Consider the following 23113-nt stretch of genomic DNA (forward strand, 5'->3'; position numbering starts at 1 on the left):
TGGTTTGCTTTGTGACATCATCACGTATCTTGCACACAAATATAACGAGGTATATGGCAGAAGCTTTATTGGCGAATACATTTAGGATTATATTATCTATAACGTTAATACATTATAATTATTAGGTGCCAGACACACAGTACCCAATCGTTGTCCAGTTTCAGTGAGGAGATGTAGGATATTCCCAGTCTGTTTTTTCCCCCATTATTAGTGTCAATTGAATTCTGTTCCCACAACATTTCAACATGTTTGCATATATAATATTATGGGATGACATATCTCATATCTTTTATATACAGTAAGCTAGTGTGTATTTAAAGATGTGAAATATATATCAAATAGTTGCAATATAAGACAAACACACCAACTATTGTAGACTTATAGCCATAGGCTGTATAGTCTATGTTTATAGCCTATAAATTGCAACAAACTATTGGCACATTTTTTATTTTTTACATACCACTTACAATAATAATCTGAATAATTGGAAAATGGATGATGTGCATTGATTCTGGTCAGATGGTGTTAAGGCATGTAATATTTACTTTTAAATTGTATGACACATTCCTGAACACATTATTGAATTCAAGCTGGATTTTGTTATGTATAGTTATATAAAAAAAAGTATACACTTGATAGCCTACCTATTAACATGGGAACTGGTACTGCTGGATTGCACTTCAACACAGTTTCTAGTGTGAACATATGGCAGATGTGGGACCACGTCATCACCCAGCCTTGGTTGGGTGCGTATCATTTCCCACCATGGGGCCACAATCTGGTGTTTTATAACAGCCTTTAAACAGTGTGCCAACTCCACCTGCCCACCACTACACAGCAGTGCAGCAGTGAGGTGGTTGAAAGAGCAACAGAGAGCCTCTGACACTGCAAGAAATGACACAATTTGGTAAAATTGAAAAAAATGAAACAACATGGGAAACAGCTTCAGTAACTCGCAAGTCTCAAGTTATTTTCAAATGATCCAAATACAATCAGACAGTACGTTATAGTGACCTCAGTCCAAACCCATAAGTTATATTAAAGTTGAAGCATGTTCTGAAGCTTTCAGTGTTCAAATTGTTGAGTAAATCATGAATCAGAGACACATACATAGTTCTTGTGAATTTTTAAGCTTCTCTTTTCAGGCCATGTCGCAGCAGTTCACAGTGTTAGTATGGCTGTCCATACAGTAGCAATTACAAAATTAAGTAGGACATTTCCTCGTCGTGACGTTAACATGAACAGGAAAAAAAAGGATTCTCTGCCTACCATGAATTCTGTTTTCTTTAAGCACAGACTATAATATTTTCTGAAATTACATTCCATCATTGTAAGGAATAAAGTTCATTTAGGTCTATGAATGAATGAGTTTAACCTAAAATGTAAAAACTCATTTATAGTGTTACAGAGAATGAACAAATGTGAAACAAGTTGTGAAATACAAAAAACACCCTTTAATGCTTTTTTACAAAAAAAATTCTGTCTGAAACAAGGACATCTCTTCACTTAAAAAAAACAAGCTTAATTCTTACAAATAACAATGCATCCACATTTTGTGAGAAGCTTGACAACATATTTACATCGCCACTATTTTTCTAGTTTAGGGTACATTGCTACAACTTCACAGCTACAACAACAAAAAATGATGCTATTCTGTGAGTCAAAATGTAAAACTTGCAGTATACAGTATTACATTTTCTTTGGCAGCGATTTGCTCAGTGTTTGGGGTCATTGCTACAGTAGATGAATGCTGTATATTCACATTGTAACACATGTAAATAAACAACAGATGTACTAAAAGAAGCACGGACTCGTAGCTTTCCTCATTCTTGGCCTCCAGTTAGTTTATGGAACAGTTCTTCATCTAGCGTCTCGTTCTGGTCTTTAGATCTTGTGGAGAGGAAGATGTAACCGCCAATGAACTCGTGGACCACCTTGCAGTCACAGCTCAAACAGCAGAAAGCTATTGACACATTCTGGTCGAACTCTATGGTCACCTGGAATTACATACAAAGTATTCATGTCTCTGAAGTAATACTGTCTGTAGGCAATGCCCAAAACTGCTTCCCTGAATGTAGAGACATGTAAAATCATAATATATGGCACAAAGATCCCTCACCTGTCTTATCTCCCAGTTAACGTTCCACTGCTTCATGTTGGCGAACCTCCATGTGGTGACAGGCAGAAAAGAGGACATGTCAAGACGAATCAGACGGTTGTATGAGATTCCCAGAATCTCATCCTTCTTACTGCCTTTGAATCTGAAACGAATAACCAAATTATCAATCATAAACACGATTGAGATGTTCAAATATGTCGCCAGTTGTCTGTGTAATATGCCTGAATATGTGCACCCTACCTGACAATGTAGTAGTTGATACCGAACTCTGGAAGCGACTGCCAGGCCTGGATGAAGCGCATCTTGGCCTCCATTAGGGACAGCCGTGCTATGTTCTGATGGGCCTCCAGGATACGTGCCGTAAGCTTGAAACAATCACAGGCAGATTAAACAGATATATTTCGTGATAACAGTAAGGGAACGCTGAGGATTGTTGGCAAAGTATACTGCATGTAGCCCTTAAACAGACCTGTTTGGTCTTGTGCTTCTTGGTGTAGCGTGGAGAAAAAAAACATTCGGCATTCATGTCCATGGCGTCAAGGTCAGGAGCTGCCTGACCAGGAGGGGGTGCCAGGCTCTTCATTTGCAGAAAGGACTGGATGTTCCTCACTTCTGACTTGTAGGAGCTGTAGGCCATTGTCTTGCCCTTGGAGGCCAGGATACACGCAGCTTTCCACTTGGCGTACTGTGTTTCCTGCAGAAATTACAGGACGGTTACAATATAAGCCCGCGTTTATGTATGCACACTTTACAGGGATTTTAAAAGGAGGCAGAGGCAAAAATTGCTGCTTATTACAGGAAATTGTTCATGGGGAGAAAGATGTGGGACATACATTGTCACATCTGATGTACACCTCGTTCATCCCGTCAGCAACCGGGAGCAGGAGCTTGATGCCGAACTTCTTGTCTGTCACGTTGACATCAGGGACTACTTCACAGCCTGTCAAATGAAGAGATAATTGAGTGAATTTAACTACAGAAGAAGATCAGCAAGATACAACAGATCTGCTAATATTATCACAGAATAAAACTGCAGCTACCATGGAGGCTTAAAGGAGAATACCACTGAATTTATTTTGGACTGTAATAGTTGATATTTACTACTTTTCCCATACTAATAGCGGGAGAAAATATTTTTTGTAGCATTTATTATTATTATTAATAAATAATGAGAATACCTTGGTTCTCTGTTTTCTAGCCTTTCTAGGGAATTGCTCATGCTCACAGGGATGCTCAAAGATGTAATCACACATCATGGGAATGCTTCCATTAAGGGGTTATTACTCCTCAACAATACAGAACAGATTAAGAAGTGTTTTTCCACATCATTCTTCTTCACTGACCTCGGAGGTGTAACTGCTCTATGGGTTCTCCACTGGAGGTCTCCTTGTTCTTGTAGTAGGAGATGGTGGTGTCCTTGAATACAAACCAGTACTCTTTGTACGGCCGCAGTGATAGTCTTTTGGGCCTGATTTAAGAATGAAAGAAAAACAAATCATTGTTTTTTTGCCTGCAATAAAGGTTATTACCTTGATAGCTCTGTGTAAAAGACTGTAAGCAAAACAGCATAAAGATTTCGATCCCTAGTCTTGGGCAAGATACTTGACCACAAATTGTGTAAATGTTCAACCAGTGTGTGAATGGGCTGAATGGTGCTTGTAGTGTGTAAAGCGTGGTTGCTAAGACTAGAATCGCTATATAAATGCAGTCCATTATAAGATAAAAGCAAATATCAGAGACATAAATAAATACACATAATACATTTGAATAGAGAATATTTTTACCCCTGTCCCATAAATTACCTTATGGCAGCAAGCCACTAAATTAGGCTGATTTAAAGGCCGCTGGACAGGTGATGGTTTAAAGGACCATAAAAGTTAAATTTCAGATCGAGATATTTGAGATCTTACTTCAGTTATTAATGTTGGCATCTTCATGTTATAGAAACAAAGGTGGGTTTACCTAAACAGCCGGAGGGAATCGGCCAGCTCTGGAATGTCTGTAATGTCTTCCTGGGGGCGGGACAAGCAACTGGAAATTATCCCGTGTCTTCTCCTGACATCACCATGTTAAGACATGCAATCATCGGAGGCCTACCTATCACTCTTGCTTAAAAACAGGTGTTCTAATGTTCTACTGTAACCTGAAAACCTTAAAATTACAGTTGATATTCACTCCAGTGTAGTAGCGTCTAGAAAAAATATGTTTACCAGAATTCGTTCTGCGTTTCCGCCTTCAAGCGTCACCTCCAAGTTGGACAGGGCAGCCTCCACTTCATCTATTTCTGGTTCGTTGGAGTGGTCCAGTGGTTCACTCGACATGGTCAGTTTACAAATGTGGTACTGAAAATGAAATAGAAATCAAGGTTTTTAGAAAACCCTCCACTGACTTTTCTAGTAGCAATGATCAAATATTTTAACAAGTACAAGTCATTGTGACTTGGGAGGTTATGCAAGGCGGGCATGAGTCAGAGGGAGGTTTGAGCACAGCCCCGGTGTCCCTGCCATTGCACTAATGTGTAGGTGAGTATAACACTGATCTCCTTTTAAATCACTGTGATATCTGAATCACGGTCCCAGCAGTTGCAAAATAACAGCTGAACGGATCAGAGATGGCCTGAGAGTTAGAATACACAGAATGTCACAGCTGAAACATGACTGTTATGATGGTGATCATTAGTTCTCGAGAGCCAATTCATCTGATGGGGAGCTATAATTCTTTCAATACTGCTTTTCCCGCTACTTAATCTCTCGTTCTCAACATCCCCCTCCCATCCTCCCTCTCCAGGGGGATTTTCCTCATGTCCTGACATGTCCTCACGTGGATTTAGACACCAAAGCTGCTCTTTCGGAGGGATAATACTCTGAGCTAAGACACACACATATACTATACTGTCCTTTTATTAGCTAATGTAGGCTACGTTACTGTGCCCTTCAGATAACCGGTTTGAATGCAGGAGTCATAGATGAAGACTTGAATCCACAAACTGTTACAGAACCTTGTCACTTTCATAACTGTGATGGCATGTTGTTCACCTGCAATGAAGCAAACATCAGCATTTCCTCCTCCGTGCAGTCTATCTCCTCCAGCAGGATGGCCCAGCGAGCTTGTTCATACAGCTGGTTTATTCTGACCGCGTCATACTAAAACACAAAAAGAGTGCACTCAAATTCATTTCAAAACCAAAAGTCAAAAATATCTTTCTTTTTTTTTTCCCAAAAAAAACCCATTTTGGATCTCTTACTTTGGGATTAAGGTCAAAGAAGACATTGTACTTGAAGCGAAGCAATAGCTTTTCTTCATCTTGGATGTCTTGCTCCATAAGAGAACGAGACGAGTCCAACCACCTGTCAATCATAGAAACGAACAATTAGGAGTGCTGTGGTGAGAAATTTCATCCCCATTTAACGCTGCTAGTTTCAAATCAATGAGCAAAAGCCTATCGTCTACCCTGCATTGTTGATTGCTTTGTCCACTGGCGAGAGCGGCTGGTACAGCTTGGCCAGCTCAGCAGGCGGCAGGTTTGGCTGGGAGTCGGCTAGAGGGTTTTCTCCAAACCAAAGGCTCGTGGCAGACACCGGCATCCCGTTCTCTGGGTCGTAGGTGGCTGTCATAGTCTTACTGTACATGGGGCCTTGTTTTAAGGAGAATGGCAGATACATGATTCAAATCAGGTTTCAGCAAAAAGCCTTCTGCATACCTTATATATTAATAATGTATTTAAAAGGAATTGTAATGTTGAGATCAACGCACTGTCAGATTGTAGTTAAAAAAAGAAAGAAAGAAGGATCAACAGTAAAGATTAAAAGTGTGACAGAAAGATTTAGACTCATAAAAACAAAATACCGCATTATGAAACTCGAAAGGTACCAAATGGGTCGACATAAAAGGCGGCAGAGATCAAACGTCTTTATTAGAGTGATCTTTCGGGTGGTGTGGAATCTGAACCTGCTACTCAGTGTAAGAGTGAGCGAGTGCGTGTTGGGGAAACCCCAAAGAATATGGCAGCATACTGAACAATTCTTTCAGATCTCACTGATGAAAACTCTGGCCTGTCGGATATCCGCACCACTATATATATAAACTTCTCATTTCTTCTCCTCCTCCAGCAGAAATATTTCATAGAAATAAAAATGCTATCCCTTCAAGGGCTGGACATTAATCTGAATGTATCCAATTAAAGTCATTATGAAAATTTGTAAGTCTTCTGTGAGCTAAATATAAATAAAACTGGACTTCTATCATTTACCTTAGCAAACTGAACACTTAGCAAAAGGTGGAGGCCAAAATTATAATACAGCCTTACACTATGACAAATTAACAAAGGCCAAGACATGTTTAATAACACTGGAAACATTCAGAAACCATTTACATTTTTTTCTCCAGCCAATGCATTTTCTTCTTTACGGAGATGCTGCAGATTGTTTTGAAATTAAATTAGAAGTGTTTGGGCTGTGAAACTAGTTTTTTGTAAGAAACAGCACTGTGTTTCACAGTACCTGTGCCTCCTGGCCCCCCGCTCAGTAAATCAATGTCCCAGATGTCATCATCTGCTGAATTCTTGTCTTTCTTCTTCTTCTTCTTCTTGGAGGGATCGTCTGGAGGCTTCAGCAGGGACAGTTCCTCTGATCGTCTGATGTCTGAGATGGAGCCAACCCGAGATGGTGTGGGGGATCAGGGAGAATATGGAAGCAAGGTGAGTCTTAATTTCAGATCAATCCACCATGTCTCTGTCTAAGACACATTCAATGTTAAGAAAAGCAGCACAAAGGGACACTGCAATCAGAAAGGACAGGGAAACATACTGAGTATGCGACAGATCTCCGCCACCGCCTTAAAGACCACACTGGAGAAGCTGACGGTCATTTTGATGGTCTTCATATTGGGGAGCTGCAGCAACAGGGCTTTGTGCTGGGGTGTATAGCGCAGGTCAGCATCAGCCTGTGTAGAAAAATTATGTTTTTGAAACCAAACCTGCAAAATCAATAATTATCTTTCCTTTTTTATTGTGCTGATTTGGAGATTTTTTGACTATATTAGTTCTTTGAGCTTGAACAATGCTTGGTTGTACAACATAATTATAAACCTAATACAGGCTGAGCTGACAATATAAAACCACTGATGGGTATCCATGCCTCAAGGAGCTACAAACCCACAGACACACACAAAATTGTGATAGTAGATAGAAAGGAAAGAGTGGAGTGAGAGCGGGGATGACATGCAGGACATGGCCACAGGTTGGCTTTGAACCCTGGCTGCTGCAAAGGACTCAGCCTACATGGGGCGCACACTGTACTGGGTGAGCTAGAGGTCGCCCCTGTAGAAACAATTTCTATTGATTTTTGTTTAATTGTTTTTGGAATAAAATGTTTTAATTATAACATATCAGCACAATTATAAAAACCGATGTAATCACTTTGGCATCTACATTTTACCTGAATTCCATACTTGTCCAAGGTCCAGTGGGTTTTGAGCAGCCAGCATTTCCTCTGTTCCCACCACAGGGCATGGTCTGACCAGTCCTGAGGAGCCTCTGCAGACAGACAGATTAAGTAAACCTATTACTACAATGTTACTGTCATATCTCAAGTTTAAAGGGTAGCTCACACCTAAAGTTATTGCACATGTCAAGTTTAAAGGGTCTTTATGTGGAGCTCTTGCATTCTTAACTACAACCTTGACATCTGCTACCGACACAAACACCTCCCGTACTCACTGTTGTGTAGGTGGCTGAGCATGATTAACGTGGGGTTTTATGAGTCTACCTGACATCATGTTATGGTGCTGGGCTGAAATCCGTCTGTTGATGAAAAGCTACTTAGTCATCTATTTTGTCTCATGCTGTTTAAACCACCTTACTGAAGTTGCCGTCATACTTCCTCTGAATTTATAGACTTGTTAAGAAATATCAGATAAGAACCTTGCTGAACTTTGGTCCCTAGGGCTACACAACCCAACGCATTGTGGCAAAACAATGGCACTGCAGTGTAGATAAATGCAGGGCAAACAAGGGTGTGGCTTGACTAACAGACCTGTTGTGGGAGCAGGGAGAGGTTGAGGCATTGTGCTTAAAACCGAGTCGAATGGATGTAAGCTTTTACCAGGTAAACAAACCAAAATTGAGTGTGACTGATTACGGAACGACAGTGTTTTACCCATCTGAACCACTTACTGATCTTCTCCACCAGCTTAAGCATGAGGCCTCCAACGTGCAAGTCTCCCTTCACCCTCAGCTTAAATTTCATGGATTCGTCTCCATCTTTTTGATCCACCTGCACGGACAGCTCCCATGATTTTTCTCCATGCTCTGCGGCTGTTGTCATGGCCCTGTTCTTAAAAGACAGAGGTGCATAGATTATAGACAGGATGCTCCTAGGTTTAGATAATAAAACCTACCGCTATCTTTATAATCCCATGGTGGGGGAATTCCACTAAAATATGTTGATCCATTCCTTCTTTCTTTTGTTTGGAAGATTAGGAAACATCTGGGATGAAAACATGAGTCAGCGGATCAAGTCTTTCTCAATATCCTGTGGGAACATCCAAATTATCTTGGCCAACAGTTAACAAACATAGATCTCTCAGGGTTTTCAGTGGCCAGCAATGGAACAGATTTTCACCATGCTTCTTCTGCATTATCACTGCAATGATACCGCAGCCCCTGAAGTACTCCTCTCAGCCGGTACATTTATAAATAAGATATCAGCAAACACGCAGACTGGCAGATGTACTGGCTGGTGCCAGCAGGAAAAATAGATGAGACCGCAGAACACACAGTAAGACATTAACACACAGTGTAGCACAGTTGTAGGGCTCTGCACAGAAAGGCACAACTAGGTAGAGAATTGTTGGATTTTAATTATGACAAAAGAGTGAATGGATAAAAGATATCAGGCAGGTAAGAAAGGGGAGAAGAGCGGAGGAGGAGCAGGCAGGGTACAGCTGTGGAATGTGTGACGAGCAGGGACACGAATCTGGTGCAGGAGAGACCATGCAAAACAACAATCTCCCCACACTGCACCAATCTCCCTTCATTTCACATCTGAATTTAGAAAGCGTGGTGAACAAAGAGATACACACACACACACACACACACACACACACACACACACACACACACACACACACACACACACACACACACACACACACGTCTAGACTGGGGCTATCAATAGAAATACCTGTTTCATTTGTCCTGGGTAGCCCAGTAGAAATGTATACTGTGTGAAACTGTGTTGCCGGGAGGCTAGGTTTAACAAACCCACTCTGCTTTCTTTGTGCTGCTCCCTCCCTATGCAGCTGTAGGGTACAGTTAAAAGTTTGAGCCTGCATGTCTGCTGAGGAAAGGCTTGTTGAGATGTGTTGGAATGTGATGAATTGACTCCAACAACATTACACTAGCTGCAAATAAAGACCAAAAAGTGATGGAAGGAGCAATGATGTAATTTGGGCCTCATCAAAATGTAAACCACAAAAAATAAAATCTATTTTCATACAAAATATGCAACTGTTTAAAGAGCTCTCATATTCTAACTCCTTAAAAGGTATAGCCAATGTGAACAGTGTTTAATCTACTATTTCTCATTTACAGGTGTGTGATTTCCAACCGAAACTGCATTGAAAGAGTGGACTTAATATTGGAACAACTAGAGGAATGCAGTTCACTGGAAAAAGACATCCAAATTCCATGAAAAATACAGCAACCCATTCTTTACAATGCAACTACACACATACTACTATAATAGGAGACAATGTCCAAAAGCACCGTGCATCTCTTCTTATTGTAAAATCATTCATACTAAGGCAAATGGTCTAAAATAAAAAATTAAATAAAATGATGAGAGTGAACCCTGGGGCACAATGACTATATAATGCCTTTTTTTTGAGCCAACACTAGGCCTACTGTTACATTTTAGTATGAAGAATACAGTACAGTGTCAGCATAGTATGTTCAGCAATAATAGTACAGTCCTGCCAATTAACCATTACCTTTCCTTCTGTGTAGGCCTACCACAGACACAATCCCAACTGGACCATTTCCAATCATGTGATTTTTTTTTTTTTTTTTTTTTTTTTTTTTTTCTTTCGTCAGGGACATGAGAAGTATGCTTTATTCATTCCCAGTTGGATAATGGCCCATACAAATTACAATGTCAAAACTCTGAAAGCACTCTTACCTTTATTCAACGTTTTCTGCCGGTGAGCTATTCCTAGAAATGTCTTGTGAAGTGGAATGAACCAGGAATGAACGAGGCTCCTTTAGGTGTAAAACACGCCCCGTGCACAGGTAGAGAGAGGAGGTGGAACCGTTAGAGGAAGTCGGTAACGTTACGCTACAGTAACGCTTCAAGGTGGGTTTGTCCCATAGACTGTATATGGTTTGTCCACCGCCGGCGTTTACACGATTTCTAATTTTTGTGATGTAATAAATTAAAACAACTTCTGCAGGGCTCATATACCATAGCTAGTGCAATATATATCTAGCTAGCTAGTACGCTACTCCAAAGGGATTTCGGACTAGTGGGCTGTAGGACCAAAGGGAATGTTTCGGGTTATTGAGAGGTCGGAACAATGGAGCGTCGGAGAAATGGGCAGTTCCCCACTTCAAACGACTAACATTCGCTAACTACATGACAGACATAACGGGTTGCAGCGAACTGTAACATGAGTAACGAGTAAAAAATTAGCTAACGTTACCGTAACATAATACTCAACCTGACGTTAGCTACTTATAGCGAATGCTAACAGTGTGGTAACTAAATGACTAGCTAACGTTACACCATAGATATATACGTTACATAGCAGTAAGCTAATGCAACTTGGTAAATATTAGCATTAGTATTTAGCGTAACAAAAACTAACTAAACTGTATCAAGGTGCTTTCAGTGTAGCATACATTTTAAATGAACCCAAATTTGAAAGAAATGGACCAAAAGAAAATGTCAGTTAACGTTAGTCTTTTATTGATAAAATAATGTGTCTGCACAGTCAGCACCTAGCTAGCTAGCTAGTTAGTATTAGTACTAGTTCAGGCCATATGTCAATGGTTCAGGCCAATAATGGTAGCAGTAAAACTTATAGTAGGCTATTAGGGCTGGGTGATATGGACAAAATCAGAAATCACGATATTTTTTTTACCAAATACCTCGATATGGATACTGCAACGATATTGTAGTGTTGACTATTGGTGCTTTCACAAAATATCTTCACACTTAGATTTTAGATAAATAATCATCACTAATGTGGCTATAATGACTTAGTGGGTAAAGGCAAATAATAGAACAGTTACAACAGTCTGGTAAGTTCAGAAAAGTAGGCTACATCACTTGTAATGTAGCCTACTACTGTAATGCATGCCTTTAAAACCAGGAAAAGACAACACTTGTAATATCACAATATTAACGATATCCAAAATCTAAGACCATATCTAGTCTCATATCACAATATCGATAATAATACCGATATATTGCCCAGCCCTAGTAGGCTATAAAGTATAATTTTATTTAGGGCTGCAACTAACGATTATTTTCATAGTCGATTAATCTGTTGATTTTTTTCTCGATTAATCGATTCATTTTTGGTCTCTAAAATGTCAGAAAATTGTGAAAAATGTGGATCAGTAGTGTTTCCCAAAAGCCCAAGATAATGTCCTCAAAGGTCTTGTTTTATTCACAACTCAAAGATATCAAGTTTACTGTCACAGAGGAGAGAAGAAACTAGAAAATATTCACATATAAGAAGCTGGAATCAAAGAATTTTTACTTTTGTCTTAAAAAATAACTCAAACCGACTCGATTATTAAAATAGTTGCCGATTAATTTAAGAGTTGACAACTAATCGATTAATCTTTGCAGCTCTAATTTTATTTGGTTGGGGCTTTCACTGGATGGGACTGGCTAACCACTGATTGATGGATTGATAGAAGACTGGACTTATTTGTGAATGCTTTTAGGAAAGCATAACTTTAAACTGTTACGTTAGCTAGGTCAATTAAAGTTACATATGAAAGCGGCAGTCCCCCAGCTTTACACATTTAAAAGTCAGTTTACCAGTCATGGGAGTACTACTCAGTTTGTGGAAATCGTATCCTACTGGTTGCTCTGGTATTGGGGGGAATACTCCCTTAAGAAAGTAACAAACAATACTCAATTTTACATACAGCAAATAACTACCCAGGCTAACACAAGCCTGCTCTTTGTCAAAATTCAAAAGTTACAATCTTTTAAAAACATTTTTTTTGAAAAAGTTTAAAGTTTTATTCTTGTGTTGACCGGTTTACACAGACTACAGGAAGAAAACCCCTTTTTGGATTGAATTTGGATACTTACAAAGGAGGTATAGTCATTGTGAAAATATCATATCAGGGCTGTTCGGCTCCAGTTTAAGTGGATTTAAAGAGACGAGCCCACAACATGATGAATAATAGTTTACCTCAGATGAATCAGCCCACCTTCCTTAATGCCCACATCCTGCCTAATGAGTAAATCAAGATGAATCACTTGAGTTGGTCTTTTCCATGGTATTGCCAGCTTATGAAACAACAACAACATAGTCAAACTCTTTTATTTGTACAGATGGCATTCTACTGACACACTGAGTTATAACCAATTTTGTAGATTTTAATATGTAGGTGTGTTTGTGCCTTCTGTGGACTTTTCTTGTTACAGGCACTTGGTCATTATGAGATGAACCCATGTGTGAAGCCTGCCACCCCCTGGTTTCAATTGGTAAGATCATACAGTATATTTTTGACTTGGCTGGTAGTACTTGAGCAAAAGGCGTACCATGACTAGATAGGGACATCAGACTCATGTATTCAAATGTACTGTTTTTTCACTTGTGTGTATATGGGGGAGGGGGGATCAGTTGTTGTTGGAGCAGTTAGGCTTGGGAGTGATGTATTTCTGAATGTATTTTGTGTTTTGTATTGACTGTTTAATTGTTTTAAGGACCCCCTCGAAAATGAGATGATTCATCTCAAGGGGTTATCCTACTAATAAATACATCTAAATGACAAGCAAAAATGAGATCACATGGTGTAATAAGGCAGCTTGAGCACAGACGGAAGGTTAAGATTAACTTACATTTTAAGAAAACTGTATATTGAATAACATAACATAAATTCTGAAAGAAAGTAATCAATTCCTGCACACTGTCACCACTTATTTAAAATGCAGTGTTTCAATTATAGACTTTCGTAGGCATCCAATGCCTAAATTACATAAATTGCTTTCTTTCACATGATTTAATGTCCTATGCGTGTGCATTAACACTTAATGTAATCTCCAAAGTGTAAAAAAAAGGGAAAAAATAGAGAGACACTTCTTAGTCGTTAGTCGTCTTAGCAGTTGAAAAGTCTGTTATTTAAGTCTTGGTGGACAAAGAGATTTTTAGTTGATGAGTCATTTTTATGGTCATTTAATGGACACTAAGTTAATATTTATTAGTCATACTGAAACTGGAAAATGAGTCATATCTCATAGCATCACAGTAATATTCACAAATACTGTAAGCATTAGTCTTTTTGTATTTAAGAGTTCCTTCTGCATTACTGCATTCATCTGCAGAGAGACATTAATAAACAATTTGACATATTTTTCTGTTAAGTCAACCGACTAATAAGTAAAGGACACCCAAGAACTGTTAGTGGACATTAATACTTAAAGTTCTGTTCCTGCCACACAGTGGCGCCATTAGACCACAAACTGGCCACTGTTTGCTCCAACTCTGTAGTTCTTTACATGTGTGTTTTATAGCACCGAACCATAAAGGTGCTGTAATGGAGAAAATCAAGTATGTGTTGAAATTAAAAACATCTTTTATAAAATGGGTAGCTCAAATCAAGTAATCTGATTGGTTCATAGCCGTGATATAATAACCATATACAACGCCTATGACGTCTAATTCCTTTGCACAATAAGTATCATACCACATCTGAGAAAATGAACTGATAGCTGGTGCCACAGAGGGAAGCCATTCATCTGCGCACACACTAGCCATGACACACAGCTGGTTTAATATCAACAAAGTATCCCTTATTAGTGTATAATAACACTATATTTAGAATATTTTCACCGCCATTTCGCATCGAGGCGAACAATGGCCTGTCGCAAGCTATTTCTTGAATATCATCTCCTTCGTCACATGATATTTTTCCCACTGGAAGAAAGCAGGAGCTGCCAATTGCCACTCAAGTTATTACAATATGAAAATGGCTTTTAAAGGAACATGGTAATAAAAACTGAAAGGCAGTATTTCTTGAGTCACTCTCAGTGTCATATCAACAGCAGCCCTGGCTTTCTAGATTGTGATTATAAAACCATGCCATCTCAGGGGTAGTCTGAAGTGGTGTTTCATTTTTGATAGTAGGATATCCTACTTTATTGATTAAGTGGGAAACTTGTCTCTTTATTTAGGGACCCATGCCAGAGTCAGCTGCAGAGAAACAGCCCTAGAATGGGTAAGGACACTTCAGCATTTAAACCACTGCGCTCCAGTTGAAGGACAGTTTCTTTGACCACTTGATCATTTTGACCACACCCTACAGATTAAGAGTAGCAAACATGCCGGCAAGTCTGTCTAAGCTCTCTGTTCCAGCTTCAGTCTTTAGTTGCTGGCACACAAGGTCGTCTTGAGTCCTTGTGTTTAAGAGGAAATGTAAATTCCATGACAAAAACAAACAAACAAACCCTGAGCCTCATAAACCGTGTCATTGGTGGACAGGCACATGGAAAATAACATCATTTGGACCTGTCAGGCCTGGATGCACTACAGACAAAGTAACACCATGTCCATGTCATCATGACACCTGTGGTCCTAATGACAACATAGCACACACAGTCCAAGCTAAAGGAAAAGGACAAATATCAACTTCGCTTTACTACAGTGCCTGGGAGAATGATAAAATGTAGTCTTGAGAAGAGAGAGAGAGAGGGAAAGATTTTGGACTGTGGTTTTAGACACAATAAATTACATCTACTGCCTGAAGCTGGTCTGAACCTACTTGGAAGCGGGTGGGAAACAACATCTGTAGAAGCCTTCGTCGGGTTTCTGTATTTATGGAAAGAGAAACCTCCTGGTGACCTGGGAACACGCTTACCCAATTAGCAGCCTTGCCGACGGATCAAATGGAAGTGAAAACATTCACTGCCGTGACGGAGACGCATCACAATGCCCCATTCATGCTGCCGAGCCCCATGCTTTTGGGGTGAGGTGGGGGGGGGGGAGGTTGTTCTTCTGGGGATGTAGTGGGGAGGTGGGATAGGCGAGAGGGAGTTATGAATGCAAAAAGAAACTAACTTACCTCACCAACTTCTTTGACGTGTCGATGGAGGCCTTAATTCATTACTGGATACGGGTTCGGAGGTAAACACTGATCAAAGGTGTTGTTTTCATAAGGTTACCGACCACTGCTCACCTCGGTGTTCCACATCCCCTTCACCTCAGCCCCTACTTCCCCTTGGACGCTCCCACCTCTTCATCCCAATGAATCCCTGGGTCTTATCCTGTGGGACCAGCACTGAGGGGGTCAGGAGGCCTGAGAAACTGCACTGGAAAAGAGGCTCTTGACAGCACAGGGCTCTGGGGAGCAAAGGCTACACTGCCTCATGACCTGCAAGAGTTGCAGCTCTGATTCATTTTTACTCTTTGAGGGTTTGAAAATGATGTCTTTGTTCTGTTTCTTACTTTCTTTCTTTTTTTTATTATTGGGAATTGATTCATTCTTAAGCCACTGACCTCCATAGCTACCATGAAATTCCATACCAGTTCCTGTTCAAATAGAAAAATGAAACTCAAGAAAAGACAACCTGCACCTGGCACGTTATTTGTTTTACAAATGTCAGTGTAATGTGAAATTCTGTCGTGATGAGAGTCAAGCAACACAGGTGTGATGGTCAAGAGAGGAACTATGACTTAGAGCAGAGCGATTGACTGAATACAGACTGTATGTGTTGACAAACGGGCCTTTATTTGTCTAAGTATTACCGACCTCCCCTTAGATAGAATGTGTAATCCTTGCACTGCAGTGAAGGTTAGGTATAAAGGCTCTTTTATTTCTAAAATTAATTGTATGGGTGGAGCGATAGGTGCTTCGGTAAATGGCGTCTTACGTCCATGCTTGTGGATGTTTCCATTGAAGCTTATAAAATTTTTTTACCAAGCTGGGGTCAATGCTGTACAAAAATAAAATAAAATAAAAAAAAGAAGTTAAAGCATGAAGTTCATGCATTTTCAATTACATTTGAACTTTCCATACGACACAGCCAAACTGATACATTCCTTATTTTCTGTTCACTTCTCCTTGCATGGAAACATCTGATAGAAATAAACCTTTTCATGGTGTCAGGTCAGATGAATAAATACAGGTTGTCAGCGCAGTGTGGCCCTCACATCTAGAGGAGAGGCTGTTCTGAACCGTGGTTTGGAACAGGATATCACATGTTTAAATATTGCACTTCTTTCTGAAAAGTGGCTACTGTAAAACAACTTCCATTACAGAGTATCGCTTTACCTGTCATGGCCGTATTTCAACCCTTTGCTACCCAGAAACATAAAAGATATAGATCAGCACAGCCATGTGGATAGATGGTAATCATTTACCTCAGGCAATACTCTGCTAGTCCAAAATTGAAAGAAAGAAAGATGGCCTTTTTCCAGATATTATGCCTGATGAGTTCACTGTCCTTTTTGTTAGTAGAATCTGTGATGAAATGCTGTCGCTCAGATCATAACTGTCTCTATCCTTCTTTGTCAGTTTTAGCAGGTGTGCATGAAAGTTTGAAGCTGCTGACATTTTTGTTCCTGTGTGAATATCAAATATGTTGAATAAAGCCATATGCGATGCTGGGACTTTTATTAGGTTTGTCAGAGCACACGGAGACACAGTGGGAACACTGCCCATATTCTGTTGAAGATAAAATAACACCTTTTCTTGCAGGTCCTGTATGCAGAGGATGTTGGGTGATCTGGCCACGTGCACGGAATTGTTAGATGCCATCCAGCCACGGCGTGTGCTACAGAGCGACATGGAGGAAACAATCCTTGTGACTTGGCCTTGAAGTCGCTGTGACTGATCTCACAGGTACGGCATAAGAGGAAGCGGTGCGTTGTGTTCCTTTCCTCCCCACGTCAGTTTGCCAACTGGTTCTGAATGGGTGCCATTTTGAAACATGCAAATGTGGGTAGCCTCTGCCTGTATCAGCTGATGCAGGTCAGTGTTGTTTTTGGCCAGTCCTTAAAGGCCTGAGGGGAGAAAGACGTACCGACCGTTAGAAAAGGTCGCATAAACTCTAGCGGGATTACTTTACCAACACTTTCCATGGCTGAGATCCTGTGAATAGATCCATTGTGGGGTGGGTCTGTGCTCGCGGAAAGCAAACCCTGTCAGGATCCAGTTCATTAGCACCCAGTTTACTGTTTGAAGTCACTTATTTATCCGGTGTCTAAAGGGGAACCCCGTTTAGACGCGTGTGTGCGTTTGTGTGTGTGTCTGTGTGTGTCCGTGTGTGTGTGTCCATGCGCGGGCATGGTATGTGTACTTGTACAAATGTACAGTACTCATAGGATCTACAGGGGGTTTCCAGAGCAAATTGCTCAAAAGCAAATAAAACTTTCCATGGCGCAATAAAAATGTATGGAGAACGAACAGGAGGGACATTGGTGCAGGTCTGAAGGTGGGAAACAACCTTGAGAATTTGTTGAAAAAATATATACACAAGGTTTACACAACAGTGAGATTATGTCATCAAAACTTTAGCTATTCAATATGAAATGGAATTGGTGTTAGTAAACAGTGCTTGGAACACTGTTTACTTGCGGAATAACACTGAAGCAGCAGTAGTCCGCCCTCTTCTGAGTTATTCTACTGTATTTCAAACTATCAAGTGAGTGTGCCTCTGTTTTCTCTTTTCTTTTGTTTTCGTTTGTTCTTTGTTCTCCAGAGGCGTCCCTGTGCCTCTGGTCAGACAAAAGTGCCGCGTTGAGCAAAACCTCCACTCCACTCTTATGGTCTGTGTGGGCCGTCGTATTTGTACATGCTTAGAGCAAATTAGACCAGCAGCTGCGAATGGCCGTCCCATTCCATGTTGGCTTTTCATGATAAAAATATGCTTCGGTAAACCTCGCAGCTTGGATCCAGAAATATATGGCCCGTTTCTTCTGGCCCTGACACCTCTCCATATTTACAATCACCACTTCCCTTTTCCGGCATAAAAAGAGACATAAAACAAGGAGACAGAGAGGCAGAATAGAGGTGTGGGAGTAAATGAGAGAGAGAGAGAGAGAGAGAGAGAAATGCAGAAAGAAAGAGAGGGACCACCTATGCAGATTCTTTCCACATGTAGAAGGAAAACAAGCTGCACTAAGATGAGTATGAGGAGAGGGAAGAGCAAAGGCTGCACCTGTTGTGGGGTGACGATCGGGCCACGGGTGACATCAATCCTCGTCGCGTGTCACGCTGCTTGAGTCATTAACCAACTCCGAGCAAGTGAAGGCTTTTTGTACACATTTCAGAATAATATCTTCTTGATGTAGTTTGGAAATGTAACAAATAAAAACCGTTGCAGGCTATTTTTAATGTAGAGTGATTAAAGTATCCAAAGAGGAGAGCTTGTCTTCAAAACAACATTGTAAGCTACACAATAACTGGTTTTGACAATTACATTTTATATATAAAGTGGCAGCATGTTTGTTTGATACGATTAGACTTTTAATCCATTTCCAGATGGTTATTTGAATCAATTTAAAGGATATAGAAGCGCACGTTTACTTTTGTGATGGTATTTATTGAAATATGCAGTGGGTACCTGACACAGGACACATTCTGAAATGAGGATGACTTTACTTTTTTAATATTTAAATAAATATCACACACCTGCCTGATTTCCATTGATCAGTCAAGTCCCCCTTTATTTCTTGGGACAGTTGGGAAAAGTGGTAGGTAAATATAATTTCTGACAGTGTGACAGGAATAAGCAATAGTCCCTTCTCGGAATTGAGTTCTTAGGCTAATCATCCACGATAACAACATTGGAGGCCAAAACACACTCCATGTGAAAGAGGTTGTTTTCATCTGGATGTTGCACCAGCACGGCTGGCTGACAGAGTTACCTATTCTCCCGAGGGCTCTCACTCCCCTTCTGCCTCTATTGGACCGGCCCGCAGCAGGTCTCGTAGCCCCTGGGGACTGTCCTGGGAGACCTGGTAAACATTGGCAGCAGGCGGCTTAGCGGTGTCATTTTGCCGTGGTAAGCTATGGACAAAAGCATCTCTTGTTGTCGCAAGCTGTATGTGGTGCTGCTTTCCCAGCCCCGTGGAAAGGAAAGGACAGCCAATGACCAATGCCAAACAAACCTGCTCCAGCTCACCTGTGCTGTGAATGTGGAACCGAGTGACCCAGATCTGGATGGAAACCATTGCAAATATTTCCCAGCAAGGTCTGTGGAAGAAGCATTTAGTAGGGCCTCTCAGCAGGGAATTTAACTAACTGTAAATGACTCTGACTCCCCTCCAGTTTTTGTCATCTGTTCCTAAGAAGTAGTAAACAGTCGGTTTACATCAAACCGTCCAGCACATAGCTCAGTGCGATGCAAGGTGTGGATTGAAATGTTATAAAACTTCAATGCCTGGACGGTTGTGTTTACCTTGTCACTCGCTTAAGAATTTATTGCACAAAAGAGTAAGTAATGAGAATGACTTAGTGATTAGAAGCGGAGTTGTTGTTGATGAGCAGTGAATCTGTTTATTTTGCCTTGTCTGTGCAGTGCAGCTGGCCAGGCACACCTCTTTTGACCAAACTACAGCTCAGTTTAGAAGCATAAGCCATGCTGCAAATATTTGGCTTGGCCACAGAAATTGAATTATATTGGCACAGCAAGCCTAGAAAGAAAAAAACAGCAACCTTGGGAACAATTATGCAAAGTGAAACGCGGTTAAACCAAGTGCTACTGGTTTTCTTTTCCATCCAAAAGGAGAAAAAAGGGGAACATGTGATGTGTTTATCTCCCTTAATAAATATGTTAACACATGTATCCTTGCCATGGAAGTTGTAGCTATAGCTCATTTTTGTAGTGTTGTATAGCTTCTTGGTGTTACACAGAGCCTTAGAAAGTGAACACATCTTCTACAGAGTTAATGCGTGTGACCCCAAAGCTGTAGTGACTTGATGGACCATTTCAACCACAGATAAAACCCCATGACAAATAGCCTTTAATAACATGTTGTGCTCTGACAACACAATAAATATATTTTGAGATAAACAGTAATTATGTCTGCCTGTGCAATAAGATGCATAGAGGATGATTTGTGCATCTGTTCAAGTATTCATTTATTTTCTCTATTCAAATTGATTGTAGAGCAATAAAAGAAATGTATGCTATGTACAGTAATTCATTAAAAAAAGATTTTTATAATGGCCTCATCAGTGGAGCATTGACTGGCTTTTCTTTCATTTGCCATTGAAGCCCCACCTGCAGAACACAGGAAACACAAACTCCATTGCTCTCATTGACACAAACACTAACGCGCCTAGCCAGCTAGCTAGCTAACCGTCATGCAAACCTTTAAGCCAGCTTTGTTTGCTCACAGCTGAGGCTCAAAAGAAAGGCAGGACCAGTACAGAAAAGGGCCAGCTTTGACAATTTTCACACAAAGGGAGCACTGTTGGCTAACAGTGAGCGGCCTGTTTCTGGGAGGTTTGCACTGTTCCTGGGGCCCATTTCATGGAACAGTTAGCAAGGCCAAAGGCAACCCGTGGACTGTAGTGATAGTTAAGGCCTTCGGGGCCAAACCTGGGTCTGGCCCTCTGGCTCTCCCCTCTGTCCCCCACCCAGTTCAGAGGCTTTCACAAAGCCGACAGGGGAAGCTGGGTGCTGCAGGTGTCCTCTAATAAAGACCCAGATCACATGGGCTGGTGGACCGACTGACTGAGTTGGCATGTTTTTGTTTTTCTCCCCACAGGTTTTGGAAAAATCACGACAATACTAATTTAATATTATATAAGCCATATGGTCAGTATAAGAATGTTGAAATATTAGTCGTATAATGATTTTTGTATTTTCATATTTTTACTACAAGCAGTCAGTACTTTGTCCGTCAGCCAGTTCAATGCCGTTGATGGTTTATGTTACTATTACATGTCAGTGATCTGTGTGTGGATTTAATAAGAATGTGGTTGGCTTCAGTGGTCTGGAGTGTCAAGGAAGGTGTGGTTGACTTATTCAGGTTAAAGCAAAACAAAACTTTTTATTAATGGAGAGATTAACATAAAAAAATAACCCAGGCCTCAGCTTAAGCTGCTGGACCTATCCATCACTCTGAACTGGGTTTAGGCCAGAACGTTAATTTCTTTCTACCTCCCATCCACACACGCAGTGTTTGAGAGGATACTTCCTCCAGCTGCAACTGCAATTTCAACAGCTATCAAAATGAACAGTCTCTGCCTTCGTTTGATTTAGCCCTAATGGGATGGAGAGCCCAGAAATACGGCTTGCGTGGTGAGAAGGGGAAATAGGAAGAAAGCATGCAAGAAAAGACGAGAGAGAGAAGAGAGCGAGAGAGAGAGATTAATATCCAGGCTTCTCTCCTCCTGACCACAGAGTGGGCATAAAGAGCCCGGCGCCTCATTGATGTCAACCCTAGCTGTGCCTGTCCTGTAGTTTTCAGTTTGGTTTGGACAGAACAGGCGGCCTGGCCTAGAGGGGTTGGGAGGACAGGGCCCAGGGTTTCCCACATCACTCAAAGGCTTCTGATAGGCGGTCACACAGGCCAGTAATGACAGGGGGAGAGATTTAGTATTAAAGTCTCCTCTGCTGCCTCCTCTGCTCCTGTCTGACGTCAGGCTGTTAAATACGGGGGTGAGAGCATGGCATGGCCTATGGGGAAGGGAGTTAGACCTGTCTTAAGTATACAGCTTTGTGTGAGAGAAGCCTGGCTGGGTTCCCTTGGAGTGTTGCTAAGGACACAAGCTGTACACAACATGGGGGAATTTGGGATCACAGTCAATCATTAAAGGGATTTGCATCTGCCATAAATATGAATTCAGTAAAGGTAAAGGGTGATACGATTGAAGGAGGAGGGACTTCCATATACTAACATAGTGACTCATTCTAAGTGGTTTGTAATTCACTGGGTGGACTCTAGGTTAGAAATACAATAATGCAGGCCAAAACTACCAGCAAAAGTATTCTTCGTAGTGTTTAGTTGTTTGGAAGTCCTGGCTTTCCATATTTTCAGATTTTTAACCACTATCCCACATACAATACTGAGGGGTTTTCCCTGGTTATTTGTACAGTGTTATAACATCTAGGAAAGCCAACTGGATGGCTGGAGACTGGTTTATAAATGTCATACACTCTCAAGTAAAAGACCTCATTGTCTTTGGCAGTTTGCAACTCAACCGTACAACCAATACCAAAAGCAGCTCAGCAACATTAAAGCAACCGATTGCTGCACCTGCACCCACAGATCATCACACCATTGTGGCATTTAAAGAAAAGGCCTCAGTCAAACACGCCCCCTGACCTTCCCAAGCTAACATAAACTAATTAGGCTGGCTCTGAAAGGAATGGCCCGCCAGTGGATTAATCAGCCTCCACAGATCTGGACCATGCCGTTCTGCTCCGGCCAGCTCTCCCCACTAGAACCTCATTATCTCACGTTTTCAAAGGAGCGCCATGGCAAATAGCAGAAGGGGCTGAAGGGATGGAGAAATGGAGGAGGTGGTGGTGCGGGAAGGGGCTTCCCCAGTTCCTCTCTTCTCACATCGGACTCAGAAAGGAAATGTCAAGCGTGAAGCTCAGAGAGTGGTCAGTACCGCTCAGTCCAGCAGGCGGCACAGAGGGGGCCTTTGTCCACCATCACTTAGCGCCAATTACAGCCCGTCAAAATAGTTTTTCTGCTGTGGGGCGACGTGTTAATGGGCCCGGAGTTGGGTGTGAGGAGCGACCTTGTCCACGCACACCAACCAGGGGTCAGGGGTTAATAGGGACCCTCTGA

The 23113-nt window shown here is 41.1% G+C and overlaps 1 protein-coding gene and 1 long non-coding RNA gene across 4 annotated transcripts; one reads left to right on the forward strand and one right to left on the reverse strand.

Annotated features, from left to right (window-relative positions):
• Window positions 1-1355: 1355 nt before the first annotated feature.
• fermt1 (FERM domain containing kindlin 1) lies at window positions 1356-10980 on the reverse strand. Of its 3 annotated transcripts, none has more exons than XM_028604525.1 (16): window positions 10297-10980; window positions 8292-8446; window positions 7555-7652; window positions 6925-7060; window positions 6619-6759; window positions 5570-5753; window positions 5364-5466; window positions 5155-5262; window positions 4330-4461; window positions 4082-4131; window positions 3463-3587; window positions 2953-3059; window positions 2589-2813; window positions 2360-2484; window positions 2120-2261; window positions 1356-1997 (listed from the first exon to the last, which is right to left on the reverse strand). In XM_028604525.1, the coding sequence occupies exons 2-16, from the start codon at window positions 8440-8442 to the stop codon at window positions 1824-1826; spliced, it is 2001 nt and encodes a 666-aa protein (XP_028460326.1). In that variant the 5' UTR covers window positions 8443-8446; window positions 10297-10980; the 3' UTR covers window positions 1356-1823. The 3 variants fall into 3 exon arrangements, with proteins under 3 accessions (XP_028460326.1, XP_028460325.1, XP_028460324.1); XM_028604524.1 differs by lacking the exon at window positions 10297-10980 and adding an exon at window positions 10109-10158 and having other exon boundaries at window positions 8292-8451; XM_028604523.1 differs by having other exon boundaries at window positions 1357-1997; window positions 8292-8451; window positions 10297-10979.
• LOC114572771 (uncharacterized) lies at window positions 10259-17870 on the forward strand. The gene is made up of 4 exons (XR_003694824.1): window positions 10259-10470; window positions 12787-12846; window positions 14536-14579; window positions 17058-17870. It is a non-coding gene; the product is annotated as an uncharacterized LOC114572771 (long non-coding RNA).
• Window positions 17871-23113: the final 5243 nt, after the last annotated feature.

Source organism: Perca flavescens, chromosome 18 (genome assembly GCF_004354835.1).
Source record: "Perca flavescens isolate YP-PL-M2 chromosome 18, PFLA_1.0, whole genome shotgun sequence".
NCBI lineage: Eukaryota > Metazoa > Chordata > Actinopteri > Perciformes > Percidae > Perca > Perca flavescens.

Excerpts from the sequence above, each read along its gene's own strand:
- fermt1 (XM_028604525.1), bottom strand. The coding sequence starts at position 8,442 with ATGACAACAGCCGCAGAGCATGGAGAAAAATCATGGGAGCTGTCCGTG. Across the intron at positions 3,588-4,081 it reads GATTCCCTCCGGCTGTTTAG|GCCCAAAAGACTATCACTGC; the intron begins GTAAACCCACCT and ends TTCTTAAATCAG. Across the intron at positions 2,485-2,588 it reads AGAAGCACAAGACCAAACAG|CTTACGGCACGTATCCTGGA; the intron begins GTCTGTTTAAGG and ends GATTGTTTCAAG.